The sequence below is a fragment of the Mobula hypostoma genome, chromosome 12, assembly GCF_963921235.1.
Source record: "Mobula hypostoma chromosome 12, sMobHyp1.1, whole genome shotgun sequence".
In the NCBI taxonomy this organism is placed as follows: Eukaryota; Metazoa; Chordata; class Chondrichthyes; order Myliobatiformes; family Myliobatidae; genus Mobula; species Mobula hypostoma.
This window is the reverse complement of record NC_086108.1, coordinates 61,090,753-61,105,060: the sequence shown is the minus strand read 5'-3', so window position 1 is coordinate 61,105,060 and position 14,308 is coordinate 61,090,753. Positions and strand designations below refer to the sequence as shown.

The window sequence follows — 14,308 nt, the reverse complement described above, 5'->3', positions numbered from 1 at the left end:
TCCTAAGGTTTGTGGGCTAGCAGGTCAATTGGTCACTGTATGTGTATAAGTGAGTGGTACAAGCTGGTGGAATTTGATGAGAATTAGTGAAGAATAAAATGAGTAAGATTGGTGTAAAATTGGGCTTGATATTTGATGGACCAAAGGTTCTGATTCTCTGCTACCTATTTGACTTTGTACACAAATAATAGCAAAACTCTTGCTTTTATCACAGTAATATCAAGTCTGTGTTTTCTGAATCCATTTCTACAATTTCATGAAATAATTACATTTACTAAAAATTGATGTGACTTCCTTGATAGTTAATGGTTATGAATGATGAAGAAAACTTAAATTCTACTTTAACGTAGAATTTTACAATTATTCCTTAAGGCGAGAAATTTTGAGGGGTGTTATTATTTCATGAAAACATTAAGTACAATTTTGTCCCATTTTTCAAGAAATAATAGAATTTTCCTGGGCTTTGATTTCTGTTTTGAAAGCCAATTGCAACAATTTCTTCCATTTTTCCAATGGAATGCTAAAACAGCTGCCGTTCCCCTTTTCTTATTGTTAAAACTGACGCAACGCTATCCACATTGTACAGCCTCTATCCTTGTATTCATCTGGACAGCACAGGCTGATACCAGCTAATTACAATGAAAAACAACAGAATTAAACTTGAATTTGTTGTCAAATATCAGTAATGAAATTATTTTATCTTTATAGGAACTCAGTGTGTCTGCATGTGTCCTGCCGGTTTCCATGGAGCTGCCTGTGAGATTACTACCAGGGAGAGTAAGCATTACTAATTGTATTAAGGAGAAAAATTATAATGTTATTTTTGATACCAGGTGATAATTTCTTGCTAAATTAGACCAATAGCCAGATGTGAATACTGCTGCAGCTATAATAGAATGCACTTCACGGAGCAGATTTGAACATGTTATTTTCACTGGAACTCAGTGGCAGTCGTCATACAATAAGAAAAATGTAAAACGATTGATTCCCCATTAAAAAAAAGAGGGAAAATGTAGATTTAGGACTGTCTTATGTACAGGGTATTTTACCGAGAGGCTTCCTCATAAAGAGCTGACAATCAAGTTTGTTCCAATGATCTCCCTTGATGGTGATGGAAAGGACAGAGCCTATGGAAGTTGAGCAGGTCACTCAGTGCAACTTCAGCTCTTCTGCACTGAAGTACCAAAATACATGTAAATTTGGCAGTTGTTAGTTTGTGGGAATTGATTGTAATTAGTTGAAAATACAACATAAAATAGTACAGTCCTGAGCAGGCCATTTGCCCCACGATGTTGTGCTGATTTATTGCAAGTATTCCCTGCCTGTTTATTAGTATTACTACTGCCCCTTGTGACCTATCCCAGGCACCCAGCACCTTCTGTGTTTTAAAAAAAAACTGATCTTTGTTGCACCTTTAAACCTCTCCTCTCTGACCTTAAAAACATGTTCTCTGCTGTTTCACATTTCAACCCTGGGGAAAAGATTCTGACTGCTTATCCCATTTATGCCTCCCATAATTTTGAAAAAACTTATCCGACCTCCCCTCAGTCTTGGACCTCTAAGGAGAACAAACCAAGTTTGTCCAAACTTTCCTGATAGCTCATACCCTCTAATCCAGTAAACATCCTCATAAATCTTTGAACCTTTTCCACAGTTTCCACGTTCCCTATAATGAGAACAACCAAAACTGTGCAGGATATGCCAAATGTAGTCTGATTAAAATTTTATATAACTGCAGTTTGACTTCATCACCCATACCAACAAAGGCAAGCATTGTATACATCTTCCTTGGTACCTTATCCGCTTGTGTAGCCACTTCCAGTGAACTATGGATCTGGACTCCAAGATCCGCCCCCCCAGCCTCAACAACATTAAGGGGTCTACTATTAACTGTGTATTTTCTCCTCCTACAATGCAATACCTCACACTTGCCTAGATTAAATCCATCTGCCAGTCTGTGTCCTTAATTGTAAAGGAGCGATATCCCACTTCAACCTCTGGTAATTTTCTACACAACTCCAAATACAAACATGCAAGTTACACTAGATTCCATACATCTTTATCTTCTGAATGAAGCTACTATAAGGGACCTTGTTAAATGCCTAACTAAATAATGTAATACTGCCTTAACCTCATCAAGTTCCTTTTTTAATTCCTCAAAAACTCAATAAAGTTTATAAAGCATGCCCTGACCGATACAAACCTTATTGTGTTTTGCTGGCTGCTGCTAAGTAGGCCATGCCTTTCCAAATGTGCATAAATCCTGTCAGTTAGTATCTTCTCCAATAGCTTCCCCACAACTAACTTGATGCTTAGTGGCCTATAATTACCTAAAATTCGCCTATTTCCCTTCTAGAACAAAAACACAACATTTGCTACTCCCCAGCCCTCCAGGACCTCACCTGTTGCTAGAGAGGGCAACAAAGGTCCTTGTCAAAGCCCCAGAAATTTCTTCACTTGCTTCTTTCAAAAGTATGTCATTATATGCTATCAGGACCTGGGGACTTATCCACCTTAAGGTTTTTTCAGAAGACTCAGCACTGCCTCTTTCTTAATCTCAAAATGGGCCTCAGTACCTCCTTCTACAGCTGGATTTGCACTGACTATGATGACATCCTCATCACAGTCAGTGCAAATTGGAAATAACATCTCCTCCTCGCTGACGATCAACACCAGCGCACCTCAAACATGTATGCTTAGCCCACTCCATACTCGCTCTAATATCTTCTATTTATGAGTGTTTGTTTTTTCAAAGTTCTATTATTCAAACTCACAGTAAAGACTATTTCTTCATGTTTCAGATGTGGCTGTTGACGGCAAGTGGAGCTGCTGGTCTCCATGGTCTCAATGTGTAAACAGAGAAAGAAAGAGAACCCGGCAGTGTAATAATCCTCCCCCAGAAAATGGTGGCCAAATGTGTGTAGGGGACAATCAGCACATAACACCATGTTACTAAAGAAATGCCAGTCTCTTTCGGCCTGGTTTTGAACTTCAAGTCTGAGTTCAAAAATTAATTCCACTGATCTATAACTTTGCATGAAGAGATATTTTAATTCAATATTAACAGAACCTGTAAAATTACATATAAAGCTGGTTAATTGTAATGGCCTTTACAAGACAGTTAAACAGAATTATTTAATTTCTAAAAAATACTTTATACTTATACTTTATACTTTATTGTCACCAAACAATTGATACTACAACGTACAATGATCGTAGCGATATTTGAATAATAAATGGCTTTCTTCCTCTTTCATGAATATTTATATTTCCATACACTAGCTCATTAAGCCATGATTTCAAGTGAATTCAAGTAAGGGCTTTGGAGGTGTGTTCTATATTCAACTGGAATATTCAGCCAAGTAACGACCATGCATTAGATAGGTATACACAGGAGCAACAGCCAATAACATAAGAAAAAACAATAAAATTATGTAGACTTTGTGTGTGATGATGATGATCCTGTTACTACTTTGAAGAAATTTTAATAAGGCAACTTGCAGATAAATAAATGTATGGAAGCAGTTTTTTAGGCAGTTGCTTGAGACCGAGAATGACTTTTAGTTGGTACTGAGATGGCTAATGAGGCAAGTACAGGAACATCAGCTGATGTGTTTCATCAACCGCCTCTCAAAACACTTCAGCACTGTGGATATAAGTGCAACTGGGCAATAGTCTGAGGCAGGTCACCATGCTGTTCTTGGGCACCAGTATAATTGAAGCCTGCTTGAAGCAGGTGGGTACCTCACACTGCTGAAGTGAGAGGTTAAATATCTCAGTGAACACACCAGCCAGCTAATCAGCACAGGTCTTTAGTGTGTGGCCAGGTACTCTGTCTGGTCCGAAAGTTTTTGTCAAATCACCTTCAGAGTCAGAATGAGACATAACACTTGGTGGTTACGACCATTTTATTAAGTGTAACAAGAATGAAGAATGAACAAGGAAAAGTACAAAGAAGTTTTGGTCATTTCAGACTAAAGATAAACAAAATTCCAGTGATAACAATTAACTTACTAAATAGACAGATTCAAGTGGCATTTCACCTGCAAGACCATAATCTGTGCAGATTGGTAATAAAACCACTGACAATCAACACTGATGCACCTCAGGGATGTGTAGTTAGCCCATGCTCTACCTCTCCATACCAATCTCTTTCTGGCTAGGTACAGTTCAAATGCCAGCTTTAAATTTGCTGATGATACAACCATTGTTGGCAGAATCTCAGATGGAGATGAGAAAGCATACAGGAGCAAGCTTTACCAGCTAGTGGAGTGGTGTCGCAGCAACAACCTGGCACTCAACGTCAGTAAGACCATAGAGCTGATTGTGGACTTCAGGAAGGGTAAGAAGAGGGAACACGAACCAGTCCTCACAGAGGGATCAGAAGTGGAGAGAGAAAGCTATTTTCAAGTTCCTGGGTGTCACTATCTCTGAGGATCTAACCTGGTCCCAACGTATGCAGTCTTAAAGAAGCCAAGACAGTGGCTATGTTTCATTAGGAGTTTGAGGAGATTTGGTTTGTCACCTAAAACATTTGAAAACTACAGATGTACCATAGAGAGCATTCTGACAGGCTGCATCACCGCTTGGTATGGAGTGGAGGTGGGGGAGGGGGGTGCGGGCGGCTTTTGCACAGGATCAAAAGAAGCTACAGAAAGTTGTAAAATTAGTCAGCTCCATCATGGGTTACTAGCCTCCGTAGTGTCCAAGATATTTTCAAGGAGCAGTGTCTCAGAAAAGCGGCGTCCATTACTAAGGAGCTCCATCATCAGGACATATCCTCTTCTCATTGTTACTGTAGGCAGGAGGTAGAGAAGCCCGAAGACACACACTCAGTGATTCAGGAACAGCTTCTTCCCCTCTGCTATATGATTTCTGAATGAACATTGAACCCATGAACACTACCTCACTTTTTTAAAATTATTTCTGTTCTTGCACTATTTTTAATGTAACTGCTTAATATACATATAATATACTTACTGTAATTCTTTTTTTCTATATCTATTATGTATTGCATTGTACTGCTGTCACTAACTTAACAAATTTCACGACATATGCCGGAGATATTAAACCTGATTCTGATTCAAATGCAGAAAAACTGGGAAACCTCTAAAATTAGCTATTCTACAATTTCTGGAAGATTCGCCAAACAATTACATGTATATTGGTTTAGTTATTTTATTTTATTTAGCGATATAACACAAAAGCGGCCTTTCCAGACCAACAAGCTGCCCCTCCCAACAACACACGTATTTAACCTTACTGCAATCAAAGGACAATTTACAAAGCCCAATTAACCTACTAAACAATATGCCTTTGGACTGTGGGAGGAAACAGGAGCACCCAGAGGAAACCCATACATTAACGGGAAGAACAGATGGAACCAGAATTGAACGTGATGCTGTCAAAGCTTGGGGCGTCAGAGTTCCGTGTTCAATTCTGGCATCCTCTGTAGGAACATTTGTACATTCTTCCCGTGTGCGCATGGGTTTCCTCCAGATGCTCTGGTTTCCTCCCACAGTCCAAAGATGTACAGGTTAGTAGGTTAATTAGTCATTGTAAATTGTTCCGTGATTAGGCTAGTGCTATTAGTCTGTGAGCCAGTAGGGTTGGTCGGTACCATCTGAGGAGAATAATGCTCATAGTGATTTTTGGCAAGGTATACATCCCTAGACTTTAGAAAATATGTGATAGCATTGCACCAGTGGTAGCTTTATTACTTCAAATAAGTAATCCCTTTTTGTATATATTCCATATTAACATCAATACAGCAGAAAATGTTACCCCGCCCCCCCAAAAGGTAAAAAACCTCATTTGGAGAGATTTCTGGAATTTTATCAATGTCATGATATTTTCCATGTTGTTGTATCAGATCAAAACAATCTTAAGCTTTTGTCATAGCATATAGAATTACAGTACAATAATTCAAATGTGGGGTTCTGCACAGCCATAACTTAGGCCCCATTTGGTTGTAAAATGAATATATTTAATCAAAGACTAATTTCTGTACTTTCATAACATATTAATAATCATAATAATTTTCCAAGTCTTCCATGTCTTCCACATCTTCATCTGAACTTTCCACACTCTCTGAGGTGGATGCCTGGTTCTCACAGTCTGCCAGTCTACACATGTCAGTACACCTGAGGCCATTTACAACACACATACATCTTGAGAGTGAACATTTTTTTGGACAGTTTCCCACCTTTATCTCTAATCGGTCCTACCTTCACTCCTGCCATCCTTTTTCTCTTCACATAATTGAAGAATGCCTTGGGGTTTTCCTTTACCCTACTCGCCAAGGCCTTCTCATGCCCCCTTCTTGATCTTCTCAGCCCCTTCTTAAGCTCCTTTTTTGCCCCTATATTCCTCAATAGACCCATCTGATCCTTTTCCTAAACCTCATGTATGCTGCCTTCTTCCTCCTGACTAGATTTTCCACCTCACTTGTCACCCATGGTTCCTTCACCCTACCATTCTTTATCTTCCTCACCGGGACAAATTTATCCCTTACATCCCGCAAGAGATCTCTAAAAATCAACCACATGTCCATAGTACATTTCCCTGCAAAAACATCATCCCAATTCACACCTGCAAGTTCTAGCCTTATAGCCTCATAATTTGCCTTTCCCCAATTAAAAATTTTCCTGTCCTCTTTGATTCTATCCTTTTACATGATAATTATAAAGGCCAGGGAGCGGTGGTCACTGTCCCCCAGATGCTCACCCACTGAGAGATCTGTGACCTGACCTGGTTCATTACCTAGTACTAGATCTAGTATGGCGTTCCCCCTGGTCGGCCTATCCACATACTGTGACAGGAATCCATCCTGGACAAACTTAACAAATTCTGCCCCATCTAAACCCTTGGAACTAATCAGGTGCCAATCAATATTAGGGAAGTTAAAGTCACCCATGATAACAACCCTGTTATTTTTGCACCTTTCCAAAATCTGCCTCCCAATCTGCTCCTCTGTATCTCTGCTGCTACCAAGGGGCCTATAGAATACCCCCAGTAGAGTAACTGCTCCCTTCCTGTTCCTAACTTCCACCCATATTGACTCAAAAGAGGATCCTGCTACATTACCCACCCTTTCTGTAGCTGTAATAGTATCCCTGACCAGTAATGTCACTCCTCCTCCCCTTTTTCCGCCCTCTCTATCCCTTTTAAAGCACTGAAATCCAGGAATATTGAGAATCCATTCCTGCCCTGGTGCCAGCCAAGTCTCTGTTATGGCCACTACATCATAACTCCATGTATGTATCCAAGCTCTCAGTTCATCACCTTTGTTCCTGATACTTCTTGCATTGAGGTACACACATTTCAGCCCTTCTACCTTACTGTCTTTACATCGATTATTCTGCTTCTCCTTCCTCAAAGCCTCTCTGTATGTTAGATCTGGCTTTACTCCATGCACTTCTTTCACTGCTCTATCGCTCTGGGTCCCATCCCCCTCGCAAATTAGTTTAAACCCTCCCGAACCATGCTAGCAAACCTACCTGCAAGGATATTGCTCTCCCTCGAGTTCAGGTGCAACCCATCCAATCTGTACAGATCCCACCTTCCCCAGAAGAGATCCCAATGATCTAAAAATCTAATACCCTGTTCCCTGCACCAACTCCTCAGCCACGCATTCAACTGCCATCTCCTCCAATTCTTACCATCTCTATCACGTAGCACTGGCAGCAATCCTGAGAACGTCACCCTTGAGGTCCTGTTCTTCAGCCTTCTGCCTAATTCCTGAAACTCACACTTCAGGACCTCATCCCTCTTCCTGCCTATGTCGTTGGTCCCAACATGTATCACGACTTCTGGTTGCTTTCCCTCTCGTACCAGGATGTCGTGCACCCGGGCAGAGACATCCCGGACCCTGACCCTGGCATGCCTACAAGCTTTGTACGGGTTCTAGTGCCACACTTCTGGAACAATGGGGCCTCAATCTTGTCACAAAATGCTAAAGACATGATAAAGACATCTGTGTCTTCTGAGCAGATCACTACAGATTGGTATCTCTTGTGGCATGGGCAGCATGGAGAAGTGGGCAGCCATCTGCTTCTTCTTGTTGACGCTGAAGAGCTGACACCTCTTCACTGTCTTGAGATGTGATTCTGTAACATTTGTCATTCACAGTTGTATACAGAATCTTCTCCTGTAGCTTTGTTCTGTACTCTGCCTTCCTCCATTCATGGACTATGCAGCACGCGCAGCCTCTCCGGTGAAATGATATTGTATTTGTTAAATAGGGGCTGTGCACAATTCTGATTTGATGGAGACTGCCGTGAGAGCACGGAGGAACATCTGGAGTAACCTCTGAAACGCCCAGTTCGCTGCCGCTGCTACTGCGCAATTGAGAATCTCCGGAGGAAAGGCCCCAAAATCCTCGGCTTTGCCTGCTGCTGGCGACCGAGGCTGCGGTCGAAACGTTCGGCAGAGATGGTGCTCGGTGTCGGAGAGCTGATCGGAGCTCGAAGTTTTCGGACGACTCAGAGTCGAACTGTGGTCAGGTATGGTAGGGAGAGTTTTCTTCCTTCTCCCATTAGCGTGAGATGTGGGACTTTCGAGAGACTGAACTATTTTACAGTGCTCATGGCCTGTTCATAAAGTTACGGTATTGTTTGCACTGTTGTAACTGTATGTTATAAGTATGTGGTTTTTGTCAGTTTTTCAGTCTTGGTCTGTCCTTTGTTTCTGTGATATTACACCGGAGGAATATTATATCATTTCTTAATGCATGCATTACTAAATGACAATAAAAGAGGACTGCATGTCCTCATAATCTAGTCTAATCTATTCTACTGAGACTATTTTTGTTACTGACTTTGGTCAGGAAGCTCCTCCACTGCCTCACCATCTGTGTGCCTGTAATACCTTGCAACTCATGACCAGTTTCTTCACCCCGTAGAAATCTTTCACTATTCTTGATAGAGTTTTCCCTGTATGTGTCAAACACAACATCTATTCTGCTACTCTGACTGCCTTCCCTCAGAGCCATACCCAGCATTGTTGTGGCAACATCTCTGAAAGTAACTTGATCACCTTTTACTCTTTGGACCAAGTTCATTCCATCAACCACTGTAGCAGAGTTTCCTGGGAGTTGTTCTTCTACTGCTACATTTTTCTGCAAGGTTGTGGCTAAAGTAGCTTTATTTGTCTTTCTCAGCAATCCTTCTGGTGTGGACAGGGCTCAGGGCAATGGTCCAAGGGGATGAGAAAGGATATCCTCCATACGTAGACTGCGCCCTTGTGCCATCACTATGATGCGTCCAAACAAAGACCTGTCTGCTTTCAAGATGATCGCCCTCCCATTTGATTTCACTTCTCTCCTCTTACACATATCACTGAATGTTTTCAGCTTGTTGGTTTTCATTGTGTCATGGAATTTCTTTGCTGGTGGGTCTTCCTCTAGTCTCTCATCCTTGAACGTTGCATAGCATTACTCACCAATCTCATATGCCTTCATGAGGTCGGAGGCAATGTCCTTGGGGGCTGACTTTGTCGTAGAGATGCTAATGAGGTCCTGCTTCTCTGCAAATGGGTTGACCCATTCATGTATGCAGCTAACCACTGCTGAAAATGCTTCCTCATCTTTCTGGATTCTTGGTTGCTGTAGCTCCACATGACAAAGCTCTGATTTGTTGCCTTGCACCATCTCCCTTAACTGTCCCAGGAATGCACTGCGCTGCACAGCTGTTATGTAGTAACGCTTGATAGCTCCAGCATTCAGGCTGAACCATGATGTGCCTCCAGGAGTCTGTGTGTGTCTTTGTTCACTGTGGCTTCAATAGCCTGGTCCACAGGGATCTGCCCAAAGGGGTTGTTACTTGACAGCTGCACTGAGAATTGGCCGGTCTTGAAGGCCTCATACACAGAAGAATTCTTCTCTGGGATGTTCATCATCTGAGCAAAATAAGGCGACAGGTACCTGGCATAATTCATCTTATCATAGGCAAAGCACCATGGGATGATGGTTCTTATAGCATGGAGGTTCAACTCCCAGTCCCCCTCACGAGAGGCGCACAGAAGTCCAAGTACTACGTTCTCTACCCTGTCAATGTATGATATCCAGAATGCGGATAGCTCTCCATTGTTGTGATGGAGGTGTTCCAGAAAGTCTTCCACAGGGTTAACAGCTCAGCGAAGAGTGGACTTTGCAGCAGATTGATCAACTTCTGTTGGTTCGAGTCACTGGCCATGTCGTTCACATGGTCTAAGAATGATTTGATCATCCCACACGGAACACAGAAAGCTACCACCGCTGCAATGCTGTCACATATTTTCTAGATCTAGGGGTGTATATCTTGCCAAAAATCACTATGAGAATTATTCCCCCCCGATGGAACCGGTGGCTCAAATTTGGGGTCCTGGCTCACGGACTATATGAAACCCTGCTGGCTTCCTTAGCTGCATAAATGTGGGGAATACACAATCTGGCCCAGCCAAACCCATGAGATTGAGATGGCTGTCCCACCCCAATCCCCATTTTGTGTGGATAATATGTAATTTGCTACCCTCTTACAAATTCAGTGCCAAGAAAGAACAGACAGCACACTGCATACGATTGTATTTATGAATCTTAATTTAGCTAAAGGGTTAGTAAAGAAAAAAAAGAAACATACAACAAAAGGGGCCCATTATAATTAAACAGTCAAACGTGCACAAGTTGGAGTTCAACTCTTCCGAAAGGCATTTTCACCAATCCTCAGTCGACTGCGGACCGTAGCTCCATCGAATCAAGGTCTCCTACCAGGTCAAATCCTGCGATCGGTTCTCTCCAGCATCTTCCTTCTTCATCTGCTGCTGAAAAAGGACCCAGCTTACATTCCAAAGCAGCCATTATCTCTAACCATAACCCAAACACTGCTTCTACAGAAAGACCATTACGTTAGCAGTGAAACCTTTCCCAGGGTGTTAAATAGGCGGATTGCCGGGTGGTACAACTCAATGACTTGTTCCGCACTGTATCTCTAAATAAATAAACAAATATAAAAACTCCGATGCCCTGATCTGAAATAACATCACGTTAACTGTAACACTGCCCTATTGTGGCACCTCACTTGAAGATTGAAATACAAGCAAGCACAGAAAAGTAAAACTACATGGAAAATACTAAAAATATAACAATTCTACACCTTAATCCAACAATTATAACAAAGAAATAATAAGCATTACCTGTGGCAATACTGTATGTTCGAAATGAATATCAGTGAGGAAGTAATATAACTGAATACTCGCAAATTTTCTAACAATGATTCAAGATTCAAGATTCAAGATTGTTCAATGTCATTTATTGTGCACAAGTGTAAAGGAGAATGAAATAATTGTTACTCCGGATCTGATGCAGCACAAAAAAAACACAATAGATAAAGAACATAGAAATAATAAAAAAAGAAACATAATAAATATAAATACATAAATAGCTTAAATACGTAGATTGAGCGTATGTCCATAAAGTGATGCTAGGCTGTAAATATGGCTACTGACAGGAAATAATGAAGCAGCGATGGAGTTAGTGGGTGGAGGTGTTGATCAGCCTTACTACTTGGGGAAAGTAACCGTTTTTGAGTCTGGTGGTCCTGGCGTGGATGCTATGTAGTCTCCCCGCAATGGAAGTGGGACATACATGATCAGGGTGGGTGGGATCCTTCGTGATGTTACTGCATTTTACAAGCCATGCTCTCTTCTCACTACTGCCGTCAGGAAGAAGGTACGTGAGCCTCAGGACCTGCACGACTGGGTTCAGGAACAGTTATTACCCCTCAACCATTGGGCTCTTGAACCAGAGGAGATACCTTCACTCAACTTTACTCGCCCCATCATTGAAATGTTCCCACAGCTTATGGACTCAAGGTCAAGGACTTTTCATCTTATATTTTCAATATTTATTGCTTATTTATTTATTTATTATCATTATAATTATTATTTATCTTTTCCTCTTTCTTCTTGTATTTGCAGAGCTTGTTGTGCTTTACACATTGGTTGTTTGTCCATCCAGTTGGTTGTGATCTTTTGTTGATTCAATTGTTTTTCTTGTACTTACTGTGATTACCTACAGGAAAATGAATCTCAGGGTTGTATATGATGACATATATGTTATGTACTTTGGTAATAAATTTAATTTGGACTTTGAACTTTTCGGGCACCTTTCTGTATATATTTTCTCGAAGATGGATATGCTGGTGCTGGTGACGCATTGCACAGTTTTGACTAGAGTCTCCCTGTCCACCGCAATGCAGTTTCCATACCAAGCGGCGGTGCAGTTAACAGGATGGTCTCTACTGCACATCTGTAAAATGATGTGTGTATGGATGTGCAAAGTCCTGCTCTCTCCAACCTCTTCAAAAAGTAGAGGCGTGGATGAGTTTTCTTGACAGTGTAGGATGTGCTCTGGGACCATGAAAGGCTGTGTGTGATGTGCACTCCCAGGAGTCTGGAACTGCTTGCAGTTTCCTCTGCTGTGCTGACAATGTAAAGGTGGGGGTGAGTGGTGCAATTCCTCCTGAAGTTGATAACCACCTCCTTCGTCTTGTTGACATTAAGCAAGAGGTTATTATGACTTCTCCAGATGCTGGAAGTCACTGCAAAGGTCTTTGGAGTTTACTGGAGACTACTTGTTTGACAGGAAGATTAAAATTGGAAGTGGCTTGCTCCCCCCAGTTTTGCAGTGGAGGGAAAGGGTATCTGTTGGTGTGCGATATGCTTAGACTATGTGGCTTGCATTACTGAGTAGCTGCCAAAATGCATAAACAGGGAGGTGCGGGTGAAAGGTTGTTAACAATGCATAATTAGGGTACAAGTCACAATGAGTGGAGATTACTGATTGGTGATGGGTTTCTTGTGAATTGATTTGTTGAGATTAAACTGCATCTGTTTGAAGATGAAGTCACCCAATGTTATTCATGACAAACTGTTAAAATTCTTTCCTATACTGCATCCATGCCCTTGGAGAAACACTCCTGGCTTTGACCCCTGTCACTATTGTACTTGAGTAATTGGGAATAGATAGCCCATATTTTGCAGTCTTTGTCAAAGAGATGTGCCTATCCATTCATTATACTCATTTCCAATTGTCCACAGGTTTACCATGTGGAATTTTGCACTTTGATTTGTGATTATTGGTAAGCCAAAAGAGCTCTGTGCGTTTGTAGGTATCTTGGGACCTGTGTGGCAAGACAAACTATGATCTACTGCTCAAGACAATGAAGGATCTTTATGATGTAAATTAGAGTGTTTCATTCAATGACAAAAGATATACAAAGATCTTCAATAAAAGAAGTGACAAAATCAGACCGTATCTTGAACTTCTAGCATCAGAAAAGATATTTTTAAATAATGAAGACTCGTCTTGTTGTTATTAATTCGGTTGTTTTAATGGGCAATTGACAATTTTTGTCAAAAGAAGGGACTGATGAAGGGTCTCGGCCAAAAAACATCGACTGTTTACTCTTTCCATAGATGTTCCTGACCTGCAGAGTTCCTCCAGCTTTTTGTGTGTTGAATGGACAACTTTTGGCAGTTTGTCAGAGGAAAAGTTGAGGGTAAGTTGTGCCACCTCACATTCTTCTGCCATGTGAATGATGCATCTCGCAACAAGAAACTCTTAGAGTAAGGCTTTTGGAGGAGCAGGGCATCTCACAGGGCAATTTTCACATTTCATTACACATCTGCAGAAGCAGGAAGCCGCTGTCCAATTTACACTTTAATAAAGGTGAGCACCAATAGCGTCAACCATTGTTCTTACAGTGATATCCATGCCTCTGCCTTCCATGTCATAGCTATTTTAAATTGCAACACGCTTTAATATGAATCAATTCATTCTTTGTCAGTCAGGCATGAGCTCATATGCATAAATATTTGAACATGATTACTGCATTCTGTTCTTAATAATGCAGTTCATTTCAGTTTCATAAACCACTAACACCCTCGGCCTGAATTTCATAATCAGCAATAGAGGAATGATACCAGCTGTTCATTATATTTGCACCTGCCCGAGAGTTTCTATGGCAGTTTATACTGGGATTTACTGAGATTAAGAAACTATTTCAAGAATATTGCCTTCAAACTACTGCACAGACTAAAAGATAGGTGTAAATGGCAAAGATAAGGTGAGTCAACAGGTGCCTTGATTTCATCAAATTTCAAGTGACTGTCGCTGCTTATTTTCACATCTTTAGTCATTGGGGGGGGCAGTGGCTGTGGGGATTTGAGGTGAGGGCAGTGGAGGAGTCTCCCTGGACTGGGTACAACTGCCTTTCATACCATTCCAATTCTCTCTTTTAGTAGTGTAAAGGGGAGAGGGTGAGATCGTCAC

The 14,308-nt window shown here is 41.3% G+C and overlaps 1 protein-coding gene across 1 annotated transcript in view; it reads left to right on the top strand.

Annotated features, from left to right (window-relative positions):
• dab1a (DAB adaptor protein 1a) overlaps window positions 1-3,441 on the top strand; it is a 350,415-nt gene extending 346,974 nt beyond the window's left edge. Inside the window, exons 26-27 of the mRNA XM_063063449.1 lie at window positions 709-777; window positions 2,802-3,441. Coding sequence (XP_062919519.1) covers window positions 709-777; window positions 2,802-2,956 — 224 coding nt within the window. The 3' untranslated portion in view covers window positions 2,957-3,441. The remainder of the gene's footprint in view (window positions 1-708; window positions 778-2,801) is intronic.
• The last annotated feature ends 10,867 nt before the right edge of the window (window positions 3,442-14,308 follow it).